Here is a 21,043-nt window from a genome sequence, read left to right as displayed (position 1 = left end):
CACTGATAAAAACTGGAACTAGAACTGAGCCCTGGGGAGGCTCACTTAGATGGTTGGGTATTCCTTGAAATATGGCTGTATGATTTTAGAATTGCTTTTAATGATATTCATTTATTGCTCACAAAATTGAAAACCTTCAGTTAGACAAAAAAAACCTCTTGGCACACAAATCATGACTGTGTAGGTGATAATTAAAATACTGTGACACACAACCGTCTGCTTTCGAAAAAAAACTGAAGTAATCATTGTCTGCATTGATAAGGTACTTCTGAAGTATAATGCATTGGAAACTAATGTTAGAATTTCTAGAGAAAAATACTCCCATAGTAAACTCTCTATAGGATTAAGAAGGGGGCCTCATCTATATCTGATAAAAAGAATCTTGCATTGCTTTTTATGGAAGTAATCCAACGTTTGCAGCTTGAAAAACCGTATTTGCTGTTGTTGCACATGGAAGTTTTGTCAAAATACTTGGTATCAGACGCAACATGTAAAGATACATGAGGTTGAGCTTGTGAAAACTGGAAATTTTATGTTAAAAGGAAGTATTGAAACTGTTTTCAATACTGTTATGTTGGAAATCATGCAGTGTTCCAGCGAGACTGAACTGAGATATGAAGGATTAATTTTAAATCAGAAATTCTTTTCTTCCACCAGGATTATTCTTCATAGGTATTATCGGTGAAAAGTACTGTCTAAATTATTTGCAGCAGTGCATTTTTCTACAGAAACAAACAAACACAGAAGTGGGAGCTTTAGAGAGAAAATAATGTTTATATTCTATATTGGGACATTCAAGCACAGAAGTATGTTTTCTATTCCATTTTTTTGTGTTCTGTTACTGCCTGCTTATTTTACAGGTCACTAATGAGATAGTTAGGCAGCTCATGGAACAAAATGGACTGTATAATCTGGAAAAGCCTGGAGAATTTACCAACATTGTGGACATTCAGTTTTTGGCTGCCATGATCCATCCTGGGGGAGGTCGCAATGACATTCCACAGAGACTCAAGAGACAGTTTTCTGTGTTCAACTGCACTCTGCCTTCTAATTCTTCTATTGACAGAATTTTTGGTAAAGAAAAATTAGCTTTGTATTCATATGATTTTTGAAAATTGTAGGTTTTTTTTTTTTTTTTTTTTTTTTTTTTGCACTCCTCTATGTATAAACATTATTATTAACACTAAAACTTAATCCCTCTCTAATTTGCTTACCAGCACATTTTTCCTTCAGTAATCCCTCTGCACCTGCAACTTAATTATGTGTAAATTGTTAGACCTCAGAATCTATTTGTATGCCTGAGTTAAGAAGAAATGGCATGAAGGCTGCTCCTTGTTTTGGTGACAATGCTGGAGAATTGCAAAGGTGCTATTGGTGTTAAGAGCAAGGTGCTAATGACCAGACTTTCAGAAAAAGACAGGATCACAGTGCTCTCAGTGAAGTGATTCACTATACAAATGCTTTGTAAGAGCTAAATATCTGGTGTGTTTGTGGCACAAGATTCTGCAACACCAACTGAATCAAGATGAGAGAAAGAAAGGGGTTAAAAAAAAAAAAAAAAGAAAAGAAAAAGAAAAAAAGGAAATAAAAAGGAACAGATATGCTTGAAAAGATCATAGCCCTTGATGTTGCGGTAATTAATTTTAGAAAACCTGTCATTTGGCAATTTTCTTTTCCAAAGGTGTAATTGGAGAAGGGCACTATTGTAGTGAGCGAGGATTTTCAGAAGATGTAAAAGAAACAGTATCCAAGCTAGTACCGCTGACCCGCAGGCTGTGGCAGGTTACCAAGCTGAAAATGCTGCCCACACCCGCCAAGTTCCATTATGTCTTCAACCTTCGAGATCTCTCAAGAATTTGGCAGGGAATGCTGAACGCTACATCAGAAGTGATCAATGAACCAAAGGTAAGTGCAGCACATCAGTGATTTTGTCGTAGTTAGTGCATAATGAGGTAGTGTATAATTAGATGGCATTAAAATTACATTAGAAAAAAATTATTTTTGATTGAAAAACATTTTTCAGCTTTTTGGAGGGAATATTTTTGTCTGGCTTTTACAGTGCCACCTAAAATGAAAACTTCGTTTCCTGACTATAAGTTAAATTTTTTTGACAGAAGAGGCTTAGCTTCTGTCTGCTTGTATTGTTGCTGACTAATGCTTATTTAAAATGAATAATGCTTATTTAAAAGCAGGGAGCAAAGAAAATTATGACAAACAACTCACTTTTGTTTTAATTCATTGAAAAGGCATAAATCTTCATTAAAAAAATAAACATTTATCCTCTCCCTCCCTAGTATCCTATGGCTGGCAATCACTGCCTAATACTTGTCTAACAACTAACTTCTGGCTTTCAACTTAAAAACAAGAGGAAATAACAAGTCATAGTGATTCTTCTTCTTCTTTTTTTTTTTTTTTTTCATAACTCACCTTTCCTTCAGAAAAATTAAATACTTTATGCATCATTCCTTCTTCAAGTATTTTAAGGAAAATTAATTCAGTTTTTTGAGCAGTGAAACATGAAATTCTGGAAAAGCAATGGTTATGGTAATCACAGAAAAAATGTTTTATATCTGGGCTATACGGTCACTTAATATTTAGTGTAATTTCCTAGTTGTTGAATAAGCAAGCTCCTGCCTCCTACTGTATCTACAATTTGATTGTTAGAATTGATTTTAATTTCCAAAATAAAAAATAAGTAGCCCAAATGTGATTTTACATGTGAGTATTGTTCATAATCTCATTACATGAATTTAAATATCAGATCTGACTTGACATTGTATGCATCAGGTATACAAAGGCTGTAGGCTCATATGAATTCTTCAAAGAAGTACTTGGAATCTTTTCTCCTACTGCGCAGTAGTTGTGTAGGATTAAAACCAGGTCTGTTAGGTTTTATTCTACAGCCTCTGACCAAATAGAAGGATTTGAAAAGTATAGTGAATTTGGTGAAATAATACATAACAGAATTTGCTCTGGTTTGGATTTGTTACTGGTGACATCTGTGTTTCTGAATTTGGTGTTCATGATATGATGCCATTATTTTCACGCAACTTCCACTTAGACAGTAATCAGTTACGGAAATGGTTTATTGATGTATAAACCCTTGTTCCCATGTATAGAGCATGTCTTAGGGCTACAGAAATAAAATCTTATATAGTTATATATGTTGTGGTTTGGAATACTAGATAAAGGCTTTTTGTACAGCTAATTGAGTATAAAATTGAAATGTTATTGGGTTGAATGAGATGTTTAAGAACTCTCTGCTGATTGAAACCAAACGTACCACTGTTTCTTTTCCTATTTTATTATGATTTAAAAATATTTTAGAAACATTTTTTCATCAACATAATTTTACTGGCAAGCCTTACCTGATTGAAATCATGGAGATTTTTTTTGTTTGTTTGCTTTCTAAAAAGGTATTAATAAAATTGTGGAAGCATGAATGTAAGAGTGTTATTGCTGATCGTTTCACAACCTTGGAAGATGTAAAGTGGTTTGACGCAGCTGTGGCAAAACTCATTGAGGAGGAATTCGAAGGAAAGACAGCTTTGTTGAATCCTGAAATTGATGCATTCTTTGTTGACTTCCTAAGGGATGTACCTCAAAGAACTGGTAAGATGGGCTCTGGTAGTCATTGTGGTGGCTGGAGTGGGGAAAAGAATAGAATTTAAAAAATGCACAAGTAAGGTTATACTTTGAGTGCGGCTGTCTTGTCCAGTGACTTTGAAGATAGATATTACATTTATTACTGGATATTACCAATTTTTGGAACATGCTTATGGGATTTTAAGTCCATATTTATATTCAGATAATCTGTATAGAAGGGTCTTGTTTCCATTTGCATCAAGGTGAGTAAAACTGGCAAATAACAAATATGAATTGTTTATTCTAAAATGGTGAAAGAAGTGTTGCGTGATTTGAGTTGAGTTGCAGTATTAGATAAAACATGCACTATAGCTAACACAGAGATGTGGTGTATGAATAGTAGCACTGAGCTTACCCAGTACTTTTTTAAAAGTACACAATATATTATTTTGTAATGAATTAGTATTATTTCAGAATCTCCGGAATACTAGTAAAAGCTCTTGGATTATGCGTCTGGTTTATAACAATGTTCTCGTTTATTTTAAATAAAAATTTTGCAGCAGACCCAGCTAGCTAAATAACCCAGGAATACTTCTCATAGATAAAAAAAGAACAGAAAAAAGATTTTGGGGGGATTTGGTGAAAGTCATTATTAAACTGTTGGATGATTCAATTATCTGTTCATGTCGTTGTATTGATGGGTAGTGGAAGCTGCAAAAGGTTGGCATAACTGGTGAGGTTGGAAAATACCTACAACATCATCCTGTCCAACCATCCACCTATCACCTATCACGTTCCTTGAACACCTTCAGGACTGGTGACTCCACCACCTCCCTGGGCAGCCCATTCCAGTGCCTGACCACTCTTTCAGAAAAGCAGTATTTCCTAACATCCAGCCTAAATCTCCCCTGGTGCAGCTTGAAGCCATTCCCTCTAGTTCTATCACTAGTTACACGAGAGAAGAGGCCAACCCCCTGCTCACTACAACCTCCATTCAGGTAGTTATAGAGAGCAATAAGGTCTCCCCTGAGCTTCCTCTTCTCCAGACTGAACAATCCCAGCTCCTTCAGCCACTCTTAAGGCCTGTGCTCCAGACCCTTCACCAGCTTTGTTGCCCTTCTTTGTACCCACTCCAGGGCCTCAATGTTTTTCTTTCAGTGAGGGGCCCAAAACTAGTAGAAATCGATCTGGTGTGAGAAAGTAGCTAAATATGTCTTTAAATTACGTGGAAACTGAGAATGCAAAGAAGACTGAAATGTAAATCAGAATACATACTGAGTGACTGAAGAGTGACTTTTAATATGGAAATTTAAACTAGAAAGTATTACATTAATCTGAAAAATGAATGTGAAAAGAAGTATGTATTTCTCAGACTAGCTTTTGTTACTATTTAACTGTACCTGCCCGAGTAATACTCCATCTGGAATGAAATTTCATGAAAATACAAAGTAGAGGGCCTCTGTTTAGGAAGGGTGTGTTTTGTCTTCAATATGTTCGGCAGTCTAGAGAACCTCTCCCTGTTTTGACTCTACGAGATAAGCATAAAAATGCTTATTTTGTTTTAATTGTCCCTGTAATGGAATTTAGTATTGCTCATTATTATGAAATATAACAGCAAGAATCGGGTTTCTGAGCTCTTAAATGCATAGAATATTCATCTAACATCAACTTTGAATAATGTGCTCAGACTGGAGGTAAGTTGACATACATGCCCCGTGTTTATTTGGTTTGTACTACTGCAACATATTCATCCCTGAGAGACCTGAGATGAAGTAATCCAAACATCAACCTTCAGACCTTTGCTTCACAAAAGTCGTTAGAGGTACTAGAGTTCTACCAACCCTCAAGCTGTTCAAATGTGTTTTTTATCAATAAGTTTTGATGTTGCAATTTAGTAGTTATAATTCTGAATCTTTGAGCTAGAGAAGAGTTTAAAACAATATATTTCCTTTGCTACCTCTGTAAATAATTTAAATGTCTGCCCTTTCTTATGTCTGGTACTTGACCATGCTGTCTTTTGTCATCAATAATAAAACTGCAGGAACAGGATTAAACTGGCATCATTCTCTTAAATGGTTTTATGTAAAAACATCACTACTGTTTAACTCCTTGCTGTATTCCCTATTAGTTCCTTATCAAATATCTGAGTAAGTTGTTTAGAAGTCTCATTCAGCTTTTAAGAAACTTATTTACATCTGGATTATTCTAGTATTCAGATGCTGAAAAGCTGTCTAGACATGCCTCCTGGGTTTGAAGTGGCACTAACTGAGCTAGGTTTTTCACCAGATGGCCTTCAGAAGTCACTCAGCCATTCTGTGATCCTATTTGCTGTAACAATTTTGTTTAGTGAAAGGCTGGTCTCCTATAGGCATGATTGATGCTTATGAATGGATATGGGAGATACTGCAATTTCCTCCTTTTCTCTGGACTGGGAAGTGTCGAAAGCACTATGTGGTTTTCAGATCCCTTGCTGAAGCAAGCATATGCTTTTTCACAGTGAACGTACATTTCTTTGAGTGCTTATATGATTCATTTTATTAGTAAATTTTTTTAACCACTGAAATGATTTTATCGGCTTAAAATATATTTCTTTTAAAAAAAAAAAAAATTATTTGCAATTTTTAATTGCAATATTTATTTACCTTTATTCTCCATTGCAACTGTTGCTTCTAGCATCAATGTTATTTTCAGATTTTCACTATTCAGGTTTTGGAGGCAGAGAAAGAAGGACTGCTGTTCTGTATAGGAAAGTATACGCACTACTGTCATACGTATATCTAATATGAAATATTATGTATAGTAAAACTAGTTTTGAGTACTCAGAGTCCTTCAGTTAACTTCCCTTGCTCATTGTAGCTACACTGTAACTCCGTCAGTCATTTGAACTGCTGAGGTTTCATTATGCACTTTTTGTTCTAGGAGAAAAATCAGAAGTTGATGTAAGGATTCCCAAAATTTATGAGCCAGTTTACTGCTTTCGTCAGCTACGGAATCGTTTAAATACGTTTTTACAAACATACAATGAGAATGTTCGTGGCACTGGAATGGACATGGTTTTCTTTGAGGATGCCATGGTTCATTTAGTAAAGGTACAATCTTGCTTTGCAATTCATTATTGCTGTTGCTGTTTTTCACTTGTCTTCAGCACAAATGAATTCAATTGTGTTTCAAAATGAATGAAGGTATGCACAAATCAAGGTAAATTACTTGTAATATTGAAGCAGGTCATTTTTTGCTATTTTGTGTTTCACCTTCTGACCAAATATTAAAAACTCAGCTCTTCCTCAGATGGAAAAATTCTGTCTTTCATGTCTAGTGAGGTCATGTTCCAAAGTATCCTAACTATTTTTCAATGTTTCTTCTTATTAATTCTTCTGAGAGCCTTTCCTCTCTTTGGAATGAGTGAAATAAAAATCAAATTAGGACATAATTGGCCGCTGATGAAGGAGTATGAGTAGGAATAAATGTATTCCAAACTTCCTTTGTAGATCCCCGATATGCTCACTTCTTTTAAAATTCCTTTGAGGATAGACTAAACTTGACCATAATTTTTAGTACAGTTCAGCTTGAGAGGATTGTTCACATGGAATAAACTTCTTACAAAAGAGAAGCAGGTTTTTCTTCTGTTTTTTTTTTCTTTTTTCTTCTTTTTTCTTTTTTCTTTTTTCTTTTTTCTTCTTTTTCTTTTTCTTTTTCTTTTTCTTTTTCTTTTTCTTTTTCTTCTTCTTTTCGGAAGAAAGAAAGAAAGAGAGGGGGATCTATTTGTGGAATTTTCCATGGTTAACAAATATTTATGCTGATAAGAAGCTTGATTGTAAAGGCCGTATTTTTACTTACTGCAAAGTGTGCATTTCTTCCTGAGTTTACTAGTCGTGGTACAACTTATCTGTCTGGCTACAACAAAGAAGGCTAGAGTCTTACAGACCACTTACTTGAAGTGGTCAAGGGGTATTGTATGAGGGAAACTATAATTTAGTTTCCAATTTTAATGATCTTTCATACTATTGTAGCCTGTCACTGCTGAGGTTTGTTTGTGCTTTTTGGAAGTATGAAGTGCAGTTCTGTTGATAACTGAAAGTTTGCAGTGATGGAATAAAGTGGTTGTTGTTGGAAGGTTTACAGAAAATATTTCAAAGTGAAAATGCTCATAGGTATATTGATAGTAGTATAGAATCCTTTAATGCAAACTTAAAATTTTGGTTTGTTCTGCATTTCTACTATAATTCTATTATTGCAATAGCACTAGATTTTTGGGTGTGTAATCGTTACACGTTTCAGCAATAAATGACTGTATACAGATTAATGATATGATGATTAATGAATTTAATAAATGACTTATACAGATTTCTCGAGTGATTCGTACTCCTCGTGGAAATGCTCTTTTAGTTGGAGTTGGTGGCTCTGGAAAGCAGAGCTTGACAAGACTAGCATCATTCATAGCTGGCTATGATACATTCCAGATCATGTTAACTCGGTAAGTGTAAACTAAAATTTAAGCAACTAAGTACTTACTTACTGAAGTTCTCCTATAAATAAAACGTGCTCCCAGTCTCTGCAGTGGAAGAAAGAACAACATAGGGCAAGTACTATTACCTACAGCATGGTTGTCCAACGTTTTGGCTTGCCTGGGCTACACTGAGCAAACAGAAATTGCCTTGGGCCACATGTAAAATATATAATAAATTTAATGTATATAAGTAACAGAGTTTATTTTTTAATGGTTTTTTTAATTAGAATGTTAAAAAAAAAACAGCAAAAAAAGCATAAAACTATGCTTGTGTGATGTTTCTGGCAGTGATTCACCCCTTGGACTTGACGTAATTCACAGTTTTGGTGACGATTGGCATGACATTATCTATTTTTGAAGTTTTTGCATGTAGATCTTCTTGATGTCTGATTCAGTGATATTTCATGAAATGTGAGGTATTGGTAGTAATTGTGCCATAAGTCTTTCTTTTTTTTTTTTTATCAACCATCACTGGGGCACCATCGGTAGTTATACCAGATATACCAGTTTTCTAGTTATTTTTGTTTTACCCAGAAACCTGTTTTAAAGCGAGTGAAGATTGACATGACTCTTCTTCTGTAGATCTTACAGCACTTCAAACTTGATGGAAGATCTGAAACTTCTTTACAGAACTTCAGGATTGCAGGGAAAGGGCATATGTTTTCTCTTTACAGACAATGAGGTCAAAGAGGAGTCTTTCTTGGAATACTTGAATAATGTTCTATCATCAGGAGAGGTAGGATACATTCTTATCATCTTTTTCATTGCTTTTTAAATTTTATAATTCTGAAGCAAAATAACAGAATCTATTTTAATGAATGCACATCATCATACCATACAAAGAAATTGTCTTGTCAGACCCTTCTAAGTGTTGATAAACTGCAGAACATGATAACAATTAAAAAAAAAATATGACGACTTAGGGAACATTACTGATGCTTATCAAAACTATATGAGATTAAAAATCTCATTAATTTGCAGTTAGTTTTTATATGGAAAATGTGTTTAGAATGGGTAGGATGGCTTTTTTTGTTTGTATTTTATTTTATTTTTATTTTATTTTTGCTTTATTTTCACGTGGAAGAACAGATTTTACTTTACAGAAAGTTTGATTTCAGTGTTTTTAACAGAGTCACTTCAGAAAAAAGTTCTTGTGTAAAAAAAAGTGGGTTGGGTCCTAAGAACTTCTGTATCTGAAATGAGTGTTCTTTCCTGAAAGGCTATGTGTTAAATCAATCATATGTTTATATATTCTCCTTTGGGTCATCTTCTACAACGTGAAAAAAACCTTCTCTTTTCTCTAAGGTGTCAAACTTATTTGCTCGTGATGAAATAGATGAAATCCTGAGTGACCTCATAACAACCTTCAAGAAAGAACATCCACGTAGACCTCCAACCAGTGAAACTTTGTATGACTACTTCATGACTCGAGTCTGTCAGAACCTTCATGTAGTTCTTTGCTTTTCACCAGTAGGTGAAAAGTTCCGAAACAGGGCCTTAAAGTTCCCTGCCCTCATTTCTGGATGCACTATAGATTGGTTCAGCCGATGGCCTAAGGATGCTCTAGTGGCTGGTAGGTGTAGGTTTTTTCTTTGCAGTTATTTAATTCTGAGATTCATGGTCATTAAGTTCTTCTAAATGCTTTGAATGCAAACAAAGCTTGTTTTGCCAGCACACTGGCAGAATAAATTAGATATTGGTGTTTTCTTCTTGCTGTATTATGCTGCTGAAATGCTTTTGACAGAAGAAAGGATATGAATAAGAAAAATTCTCCTTAAAAATGACTGAAAGCATTATTAAAGAAAGCAAAATACCACCAAAGACACTTGGTGACAATGCCTGTGATGAGACACAGAGAGAGGCTGTGGTTACCCAATTCATGGTAGCTAGCAATTGGGCAGGTTCACAGAGAAGTAGATGCACATTTTGGAAATTAAAGGTTACCAGATCCTTGGCCATACATTTTTTGCAGATATGTATGGAATAATTTAAGAATCTGCTGGTGCAGATTGAGGAAGACTAGAGTTTCAGAAGCTATGTGAGCTTGGCATTGTATCTCACTCATGCAATGTAAAAGCATTTCCCATGTCATAGCTATCAATAAATTGACTGGTAATTCTTCCGTATGTTCAAAATTAAATTTATAGAAGACAATGATAAGATGAATCTTATATCCTCAATAACTGTAGTATAAAGACTTTATTTCCAGAGGTATTCTCTTCTCTGGAGCTATTACTTGGTGTAATCAATACTATCGTATAAATGACAAAATATTGGATTGAGAAGTGTTAAAAATGTAATGCTGTTTAAAGTTTAGACACATATTGAGCTAAATATGCATAAGTGGTGAACAGATCAATTACTTAGAGCAAATGAAGATTTAATTTAGGTGAAACACTTCTGCTTGTCATGATAGGTAGTGTGCATATTGATTGCTTAGTTTATAAACTAAATGTACTTCCTGAAGATTTACTTACATTTATGCTTTTCTTCTTTTTCTAAGTATCTGAACATTTCCTGTCCTCATATGATATGGACTGCACCGCTGAGACAAAGAGAGAAATTGTGCAGTGTATGGGCTCATTCCAGGATGGAGTGGCAGAGAAGTGTTCTGATTACTTTCAAAGATATAGACGTTCTACACATGTGACTCCCAAATCCTATCTGTCTTTTATTCAAGGTTATAAAACTACATATGAAGAAAAACGTGCAGAACTGCAGATATTTGCCAACAGGTATATACTACTCAGTTTACTGCTGTCTTTTTGTTGTTTTCTCCCTCAGATAGATATATTCTGGTGTATTTATTTCAATGCCTGCCTGGTCTCGTTGCATAGCAAAAGTTTTCTTTGAAGTTTCCTAAAATAGTATAAAGATGTTACTTGAACAAATATTAGAGATGCTCTTGACGCATAGCTTGAAGACTCAAGGGTAGTGATGCACTGAAGAACATGGTGGTGGAAAGATATGAATATAAATTATTAACGTGTATTTTTAATGAATAAAAGAAGATATTTGCATGTTATTTGATAACAAATTCACAATAAAATTCAGTTTACCTGAGAACAACTTTTGTTTTCCTGCTGAACAGTTGTATTTTTCTGATATGAACAGGTAAAAAAGAACCCTGGCATTTTCGGTTTTGTCATCACATAGTGTAACTATGTGATTATTGAACCTTTGCTTATGGATTTTTAGGTGTTTTTGATATATTAATTATGCTTTTCAAACACTTTATTAAGCTACAATCTATTTGCGGATTTAATGATATAAGAGAAATACTAAAATAGAATGTGAAATTGTATCAGTTGGCATCACCCTTAAGAAAACCTATCTTCTTGATTGTGAAAGACCAGCACAAAATTCTAAAAGCCTTAAAGAAATACTCAGACTAATTTATTTCACTTTGAAACACTCTTTGCTTTAGAAGTCAAATTGAGTTCATAATCTTCATGGTATCAATGAAGACTTATAAAATGGGAGATATCTAATCCCCTCTTACACATTCTGAAGTTAAAGTGCACCAGATTATTCCATACTCATAAATTTGTTTCACTTCACCTTAATTGCATAAACTGAAGGGCTTTAGCATATGTTATTCTTTATCTGTTATGTATTTTTAACCTGTTCCTGTCCTGCTTAGACTTTGAAGTTGCTACATTTGTAATTCTTTCTGACTCTGCAGTTCGAAATGTGTGTTTTCCTAGATTACAGATAAACTTCTTTGAAGAGCCTGTATACGAGTACTTAGATTTTGATAGAAAAAAAAACCAAACAAACACTTTTTGAAGGCATGTTAATGAGAGAAGTTAATGAGAGAAGTGTTAACTTAGTGCTATTTTCCTGTTAATCTCTCTTGTTTGGTCTTGATTTTGATGTTTTGATTTTATTAACTTTTTTAATATCCTCTTCAAACAAGAAATAGTGATTTGAGAAATCTCAGGATTTCTCAAAAATTCTTAGGATTCTAGTGATCCCAAAATGCTTTCTGCTGTGAATCAGTCCTATGAGAGTATCAGGTTGGAGCTCAGCAGGGTCATTGACATAAATGGAGCCAAAATTTAGGATTTGAATGTAATAATGAATGCATTCACTTTGAGTTAAAGTGTGGAATATTTCATGTCATATGTTCTTTTTTTTTTGAGAGCATTGTTTATTGTTTACTTTCTTGATTCTGAAAACAACAGAAATGTATGTGGAAGTTTCTGAAGAAATTTTTTTTTTTTTTTTTTTGTGTAGGACAGATTTTGGTATTAAATCCATCTGATTCATTCTACCAATGAAATGTTTTGGAAAGGAAAATGTAAATTCTAAAAGGAATTATGTACTATTATTTTTATTTTTTCTTTTTTAACTCCAGAGTTAATACTGGGCTGGAAAAGTTGAAAGAGGCCTCTGTGTCAGTGGCTGCTCTAAGCAAAGAGCTGGAGATAAAAGAAAAAGAACTTCAGATTGCTAATGAAAAAGCTGACATGGTACGTACAAACATTAAAGTATATTGCACTTAATTTTGTGTGTGTATGTAAGAGGAGGTTAGGCTGTGGGAAAAAAAGGGATAATAGAAGCTTAAAAAAGTGACAGCAAAACCATCTTTTGTAAAAGACATTCTGGTTCTGAAAATTGAATTCAACAGATCAAATATTACAATGAAAATATAAATTCTTTCAGTGAGATATTTTCTTTAATATGTTGTTTGTGAATTTTCTCTTTAGGTATTGAAGGAAGTTATTGTAAAAGCACAGGCTGCTGAGAAGGTGAAGGCTGAAGTTCAGAAAGTGAAAGACAAAGCCCAAGCTATTGTGGACAGCATCTCAGTTGACAAAGCCATTGCTGAAGAAAAGTTAGAAGCTGCTAAGCCTGCTTTGGAAGAGGCAGAAGCAGCCTTACAGGTTGGTACTAACTTCGGACTGAGTATAACATTTTTTCCACCCCAAAAATGTGCTCCTTTGAAACATGTAAGGTTTCAGATGTTCTGTGTAACTCCTTGATTGGCAGAAGATGTATACAAATAGATACATCTATCTGGAGTTTGTTTAGGTCTAGTTTTGTTTATCTTTTTCCACCCAAATGCCAAATCCAAAATGGGCAATCGGTTGTTCAGCAAATGGACAATTTTAATTTTCAATTGAAACTCTGGTTGATATATTTTGTGCTGTTGGTTGATAACGTGCCAATAACCAAATGTACAAGTTATGGTGTTAGATTTGCACCCTTGACTGACTTTGCCATATGTAATAAGACAAAGGTTTCATACACTATTATGATTTATTTAATTTTCTCAAAGGCTCACTTCATCATCAGCAATTTGTCCAGAACAATAAAGTAGAAGTTGCAGAGATGCACTTAACCAATTATCAACAGAATGCTTTTTCCTTTCTAGACTGAGTTTCCTGTGTGAATAGGTTTGCGTTAAGATAGAAAAAGAATATAAAATTTCAGAATATTTCTGTCTTCCTAGGTTGGAGTCATTTTAACAATTTAGATGCTGCTGTGAGGTGGCTGAGCTGCTGTTTCCTAGCAGGTGCTATGAGGTAGTAGTCAAATTACAGTTGAAGGATCTGTACAGTTTCATGCTTCTGAGAGATAAAATTATTTTAAATCAGGAAGAGTAAGTTTCTTCTTCTGAAGTGGATTAATGCTGTTGGTGACCTTTTTCCATGTTTAATAAATAATAACAGTATTTTCTTTTGTTTTAATTTTGTAGACTATAAAGCCTGCAGATATTGCCACAGTCCGAACACTTGGTCGACCTCCTCACCTTATTATGCGTATCATGGACTGTGTGTTACTGCTTTTCCAACGAAAATTGAACAGTGTAAAAATTGATCAGGAAAAGAGCTGTACCACCCCGTCATGGCAAGAATCTTTGAAACTGATGACAGCAGGGAACTTTTTACAGAACCTACAGGTATTTGTATAACCTGTTTTGTGTCATTAAGACCTTAAGACAATAGAAAATTGTCTTAAGAAATGTATTTTCTTTAGTGTTCCTAGGAGAACAATTTGGAAGAGAAATCAGGTACGCAAGAAATCTGAAATGTCAAGGGCTTAAATGTATGATATAATGAAATAAAACTCAAATCCATGTGGGAAAGTCAGGTCATAAGTCAGTTATAGCTTCTCCTAAGTAAGGAAATGAAATTAACTTCAGTGACAAATGATTCAAAGCTTTGAGCATTTGAACAGCTATTACTTGCCTTTGTTTAGAGCTAATCAAGATTTTTTTCCTACCTGTTGAGCATTGTAACATGTTTAGTGGCATACACAAAATCAGTGATTATTAGGATAGATAAAATCAGAATTTTTTGAAATTTGAGATTTTCAGCTTTGTATCATGTCTGTAGAAATGAAATGAGTATTTGGTGAATAAATCTACACTGGTCCATGTTTTAAACTACTAATAATCTGAGAATTTCTTATGTTGTACTGTACCACTGAACATAATAATCTGATTTCTTCATTTGGAGAAATGATGTTCTCATCTTGAAGTGTATATTTTGGTTAAAACATCTCTATAAAATAGCAGTACATTTCTACATTTATGATCACACTGTTTCTGGTCTAGTGGAAGATCACAGATGAATGGCCTGGCTATACAAACTTGTTTGGTTCATAGTACCATGGATACTATTTATACGATGTTCATTGTTGCATCTACTCATGTCAGGATCTTTGTTTACTGAAAGTCTTCAAGGTTTTATTGTTCATGCACAGAGAACAGCTATTTTTCAGTTTCAAGGATATACTTTTATTATACTTTGTAAATAAATCTTTGAAAATAATTGAGTAGAATATCTGTTGGTCAAAATTTCTAGTATAAAGTTGGAAGCTATGGGGATGAACATAGGAAAGGCATTGTTTAAAAAAAAATAAACTGTGAAAACAATTAAAATTGAAACACGTACTACTAATGAGATAAGGTAATTTAAGGGGAAGCTGGCTACTCTTTGAAAGGACTATCTCATAGAATGTTTGCCTGTTAATCCTCTCTTTTAGAAGATTTTTATTTATTCAGTATTAAAGGAAATGGAATTTCAAAGAGAATCTCAGTGATATTGACTGCTAGTTTGTGTAACATTAACAGATAAGATAAAGATGATCAGAAATGAACTCTTTCAATTTTATGAGAAAACAGAATGGAGTAGAATGTCTTTGGAAATCTCCCAGATATGCACGAGATAGACAACTTTATATTAGCTGTTTTTAATTAACATTTCTGATTCTGGTAGTGTTTTGTTTGCACTAAAATACATATTTGTGTAGTTTGCTTGTGTTACTTGTATATTGCATACGTTTTCTTTAGCAATTTCCGAAGGACACCATTAATGAAGAAGTGGTAGAGCTTTTGAGCCCTTATTTTGAAATGATGGACTACAACATTGAGACAGCTAAGAGAGTATGTGGGAATGTTGCTGGGCTTTGCTCGTGGACCAAAGCTATGGCTGTATTTTTTTCCATCAACAAAGAAGTATTACCCTTAAAGGTAAAAAGCAACATACACACTTTTGCTCATTCTCCTCCCTACCCAAGTGCAACTGAGGATTTAATCTACTGGAAACATCAGTTGTCTTATTCAAATTGGTGCATGCCTCTATAGGAATTTATTATGTTGAAAATAGTAACTCTACAGTGAAATATGCATCAAATGTACTACTTTTCGTAGGCTGTAAAGATTGTTAAATAGATTATGCAGTTTTATGCCTCTGGGCTCCTGAACTGAAGGGCTGAAGTCGCCATCATTCACAGTTGCAATTGCTTTATCTTAAGAAAAAAACTCAGGATCTAGTTCTTTTAATGTTCAGCATTTTAATTCATAAAGAGACTGTACAGAGACTTTACTCATCAGTGTTATTTAGGGGAAAACAGGCCTAAATAATCATTGGAAGGTAAGAATGAAAGTCAGAAAGAACGTGGTCAGGCATGATTTTGAATGTATGTCAAAATGAGGGTGTAATGGAGGTGACCTAGAGTGAAGGAAGAATTATTGCTAGTGCTAGTATCTTTCATTAGACTAAGCATAAGCTTTTGGTGACACTGGTCTTTCTAAAGGCCAGTTCAGACCAAACTTTGTTGGGAAATGGGTGGTTTGCCCTGAATTTTTTTATTTGTTTTTCTAATTTACATTAGAGCAATTAACTGCAGCTCCCTGCAAGGAGTTAGTTTATTATAGAAATGAAATAAAAGGTTTTAATGAATCATGAAATCTCTATTGATTTTGAAATACAGTGCAATGAAACTCTCTTTGGCAAATGCTTTGAGATGTTTTATGTGGGAATGTATTTATTTTATTTATTTGCTTCACAGGCTAATTTAGCAATCCAGGAGAACCGCCTAACCACTGCTATGTTGGATCTGCAGAATGCTCAAGAAGAACTGAGTGCAAAGCAAGAAGAATTAGATATTGTACAGGCAGAGTATGAAAAAGCCATGAGAGAAAAACAGGTGAACGTATCGTTGCAGAAAAGAGACTGTTACAGATGGCTGCCACCCATGCTTTGAGCAAAACATAATGTATTCCCTCATAACTCTTCATTATTCCTTGGAAAAAGCATTGATAGACAGTGGAAAAGAGTGGTTGGGTACTTCCTCTCTGGATCCCTCTCTCCCCTCCTCCTCCTCTTCCTGTCTCCCACCCCTGCAAGAAGTATTTTATTTGTGCTATTTTAGTGTCCAGTACTGTAACATCAAGTTTCATTAATATATGATATAAACGTATAATGTATTTGAAATGCAGAGCAGATTTTCCCATAACTAGTAGGTAATAGGCTTGATCACCCATGCTTTAATATATGTGCCAACATGAAAGTTATGAGAAGATATACTAAAAGGTTGAACCATATTTATGGCAGGTATTTCTAGTGGGTTTTGATGTTATTTTTCCCTGTCTCTTTCCCTCCAAATCTATAAAGTGATATGATATGTAATTAAAAATAAATTGTTGCGCTGTTGTTATACTGGATTCATTAGATTTAGAGATTTTTCTGGCCTATCAGATACATAGCTGTAAAACGTATTTCTTGGTTTATGGTTTTCTATAGGCTTTGCTTGAAGATGCTGATCGTTGCCGGCATAAAATGCAAACAGCTTCAAGTCTAATAAGTGGTCTAGCAGGTGAAAAAGATAGATGGACAAAACAGAGTAAAGAATTTGCCTTGCAAACCAAGAGGCTAGTGGGTAAGCATTTGTTCATGTCCTTGATCTTGGAAGTAAATTAGTTGATTTACTTGTAATGTGTAGTGAAACTAAAAACATTTGGAATTTCAAATGTTTCCTTTGTAGTTCAAATTTCTCATTGCAAAAATTGAGGCAATTGTTATTAATTTTCTTGTTTAAGCACAGCTAGGAGAAGTCTGCAATCAGGCTGAAGTTTGTTTAAATCCTACAATACGATAGTCTATTTATGCTATGCAGAAGATGTTACTTGCATAAGATGCAGTACATACTTGTGACACTGGTATTTTAACTTGACTGATGTTTGTAGTTAGTAGTTCATAGAGTGATGTGTTAGGAAGCACCAGTAAAATTTGTATAAGAGGATATACGTGGAGAAAATGAACACTAATGTTAAGTCATACTGACTTCTAACTATAAAGTCAGTAATTTTAAATGCAGTTATTAATGTTAATGAAACTTCTATTTCGTGGAAGTAATTTTTAATTTTACAAATAAACACTTGGAAATGCAGTGGCAATGGAGCTGTTGGAGCCAGTTTAATTGTCTGTTTCTGGGTATGTGGCTGTCCCTGCAACTCCCTGCTATCAAAACCTTGCCACATAAAACCAATATAATATGTTGTATTAACATATTCTTCTCTTGATTCCTAGAGTTGCACTGAAAAGGTGCATGTAAATAAAAATGTAAATATGTTATCTAGTGGAATGTATCATTGCTTTATTATATAATGATCCTGGGGAATGAAGCTCATGTGTCATCTGCATGAGCCAAAGTACATTCCTCCACTTACCATCAAAAACATTAAAAACTTGAGAAGGAAGAATCTCCATCAAGAATAGAATTTGAAAATTTATATTTATTTCTTCTTTATTTATTTCCTTTTCTTTTTTCCCTTTCTTTTTGCTTCACTTTCTTTTCTGTTTTCAGGTGATGTTCTGTTGGCTACAGCATTTCTATCCTACTCTGGTCCTTTTAATGAAGAGTTCCGCAATCTGCTATTAAATGACTGGCAAAAGGAAATGAAAACCCGGAGAATTCCCTTTGGTAACAACCTGAACCTCATAGAAATGTTGACTGATGCTTCTACTATTAGTGAATGGAGCCTGCAAGGATTACCAAATGATGACTTATCCATACAGAACGGAATCATTGTCACTAAAGCATCTCGTTATCCTTTATTAATTGATCCACAGGCACAGGGTAAAATTTGGCTTAAGAACAAGGAAGGCAAAAATGAACTTCAGGTAATAGGAATGCTTGTGATTTAATAGCCTCTAGAAACTCTCAGCTGACAAAATGTGGCAAATCTGTGATTCAAGTAATAATTAAAAAGCAGTTTTTATGTGAGAAAGGACATCTTGAGAAATATAGAATCATAAAATGGCCTGGGTTGATAAGGACCACAATGATCATCTAGTTTCAACCACCTTGCTAGAGGTGCCAACCACCAGACCAGGCTGTCCAGAGCCACATCCAGCCTGGCCTTGAAAGCCTTCAGGGATGGGGCATCCACAACCTCCTTGGGCAACCTGTTCCAGTGCATCATCACCCTCTGTGTGAGGAACTTCCTCCTAATACCTAACCTAAACCTCCCCTGTCTGAGATTAGAACTATTCCCCCTAATCCTTTCACTATCCACCCTAGTAAACAACCGTTTCCCCTCCTGTTTATATGCTCCCTCGAGCTTTCCTCAGAGGAGAGGTGTTCCAGCCCTCTGATCATCTTAGTGGCCCGCCTCTGGATCCATTCCAAAAGATCCACATCCTTCTTGTGCGGGGGGCCCCAGGCCTGGACGCAGTACTCCAGATGGGGCCTCACAGAAGCTGAGTAGAGGAGGACAATCACCCCCTCTCCCTGCTGGCCACTCCTTTTTTAAAGCAGCCCAGGATATAGTTGGCAACCAACTAAGGCTGTGACTAACAGGAGATGCTGTGAATTTCTGGTTTCATTGCACTCGTAGGATATCGAAACTTTACATACTGAATGTTGTTTTACTGAAAAAGTTGAAAATTAGTAGTTTGCATTCAGTGGCATTTGAAAATATAATACATTTAAACTTATCTTCTCTCGGAGTCACAGTCTTTGCCTTGATTAAGCTATAGGACTGTTGTTGTCAGTAATTTATCTGAATAAAATTAAATAATCTTTAAATGTAAAACAGGCTAAATGTTTGGTTTCTGGACAAAACTTATCATATAGCTCCACGATTCTATTTTTAGATCACTTCTTTGAATCACAAGTATTTTAGAAATCATTTAGAAGACAGCCTTTCTCTTGGAAGACCTCTTTTGATAGAAGATGTTGGTGAAGAGCTTGACCCAGCATTAGATAATATTTTAGAAAGAAATTTCATTAAATCCGGTTCCACCAATAAGGTAAAAACAAAACAAATGATCAAACAACTGGAAGCAGTGTCCTCTCTGTCCTCCACAAAATAACAGCTGTTAAAGATATGCATCTAAAATGTTAAAAGTCATTAACGCTTGATTAACAGTGATGCAAAGAGTTTAAGTTAGCATATAATTAAGATATTTAACCTATACTGCTTCTTATCCCTTTGTTTATGGTAACTTTTAAGTGGAGAAAGTACCAACATTCCCATTTGCTTGCTTTTGTGCTCTCAATTTGGGATGTCTTAATCAGAATTGACAGAATATGTTAACCTATCAGTTAAAGCGTTCAATGGATATTTTCAACAAATTAATTGCATCAGACCTGTAATTTTAAGCTGTATGTTTGTGCTTTTGAATAGAAAAATACATTTGTTTCTACACGTGGTGACTGAAAGAATGTGTACTGGCCCTTGATGTCTCAAGACTTCTTTTTCGTACTTTTCTTAAGGTGAAAGTTGGTGACAAAGAAGTAGATGTGATGAATGGCTTCAGACTTTACATTACTACAAAACTGCCAAATCCAGGTTACTCTCCTGAAATTAGTGCTCGAACTTCCATCATTGACTTTACTGTGACCATGAAAGGTCTCGAAAATCAGCTCTTGGGTAGAGTCATTCTGACTGAGAAACAGGTAAAAGAAATAATTACTTTCTCCTTACTTTATGTGTTTACCTCTGGAAGAATTCACTTTCATTTTAGTTTGTTCCTCTTCCCAGTTTGTAGAGTAACTTTCTATCTCTCTCTGTTGTGATGTTAATGTAGGCTATTTAGAATGATTTGAAAGTTGGGTTGGAAAAAAATGACTTTTTTTTTTTTTGTTGTTGTTGTTGTTGTTGTTGTTGTTGTTGTTGCAATGATACTTTATTTTATTTTTCCTGCCTTGCTGACATATAACATGATGAGCATGATCTGTGAAAAGGAAAAGGAAAATGATCCGGAACAGAAACTCTTATCTATCCATCTAAATACTGTGGAGCTCATGACAACATAAACTGTTGCAAGGGACATAGTTTACTTCCTTATTTTGAGAAGAAATGAGCTCAGTAGTTAATTTGAAAATGCAGCTATAATAATCAAACAATTCCAAGTTCAGAATGGCAATACCAATAAACGTACCACCAGTGGCTCTGAATGCTGGTTGGTATCTTTAAAATTACTGGACACTTAATCTCTCAGACTGTAAAGTCAACTGGTGTTAGATCAAAAGAGATATTATGCATCTATAACACTATGAATCTATGACCACATTTACTAAAATTTTGGCAGTGGTTCCAGTTTACTTTCTCTGGAGAGGAATGCATTCCTGCACTTCGGAAGCTACTGGGGTCTTATGGTTGTTTATTTTATTTTATTTTATTTTATTTTATTTTATTTTATTTTATTT

At 34.6% G+C, this 21,043-nt stretch overlaps 1 protein-coding gene across 1 annotated transcript in view; it reads left to right on the top strand.

Annotated features, from left to right (window-relative positions):
* DNAH5 (dynein axonemal heavy chain 5) overlaps window positions 1–21,043 on the top strand; it is a 104,220-nt gene that overhangs the window by 61,336 nt on the left and 21,841 nt on the right. Inside the window, exons 49-65 of the mRNA XM_042839650.1 lie at window positions 861–1,074; window positions 1,682–1,905; window positions 3,417–3,627; window positions 6,517–6,674; window positions 7,929–8,059; window positions 8,675–8,828; window positions 9,398–9,665; window positions 10,596–10,827; window positions 12,453–12,567; window positions 12,805–12,981; window positions 13,797–14,000; window positions 15,396–15,575; window positions 16,397–16,534; window positions 17,131–17,266; window positions 18,194–18,510; window positions 19,486–19,641; window positions 20,108–20,290. Of these exons, the coding sequence (XP_042695584.1) occupies window positions 861–1,074; window positions 1,682–1,905; window positions 3,417–3,627; window positions 6,517–6,674; window positions 7,929–8,059; window positions 8,675–8,828; window positions 9,398–9,665; window positions 10,596–10,827; window positions 12,453–12,567; window positions 12,805–12,981; window positions 13,797–14,000; window positions 15,396–15,575; window positions 16,397–16,534; window positions 17,131–17,266; window positions 18,194–18,510; window positions 19,486–19,641; window positions 20,108–20,290 (3,198 nt within the window). The remainder of the gene's footprint in view (window positions 1–860; window positions 1,075–1,681; window positions 1,906–3,416; window positions 3,628–6,516; window positions 6,675–7,928; window positions 8,060–8,674; window positions 8,829–9,397; window positions 9,666–10,595; window positions 10,828–12,452; window positions 12,568–12,804; window positions 12,982–13,796; window positions 14,001–15,395; window positions 15,576–16,396; window positions 16,535–17,130; window positions 17,267–18,193; window positions 18,511–19,485; window positions 19,642–20,107; window positions 20,291–21,043) is intronic.

Source organism: Centrocercus urophasianus, unplaced genomic scaffold (assembly GCF_019232065.1).
Source record: "Centrocercus urophasianus isolate 14NV4802_14NV808 unplaced genomic scaffold, USGS_Curo_1.0 seq_11, whole genome shotgun sequence".
NCBI lineage: Eukaryota > Metazoa > Chordata > Aves > Galliformes > Phasianidae > Centrocercus > Centrocercus urophasianus.
Note: the sequence above shows the minus strand (reverse complement) of the source record. Positions and strands in the feature narration are given on the sequence as shown.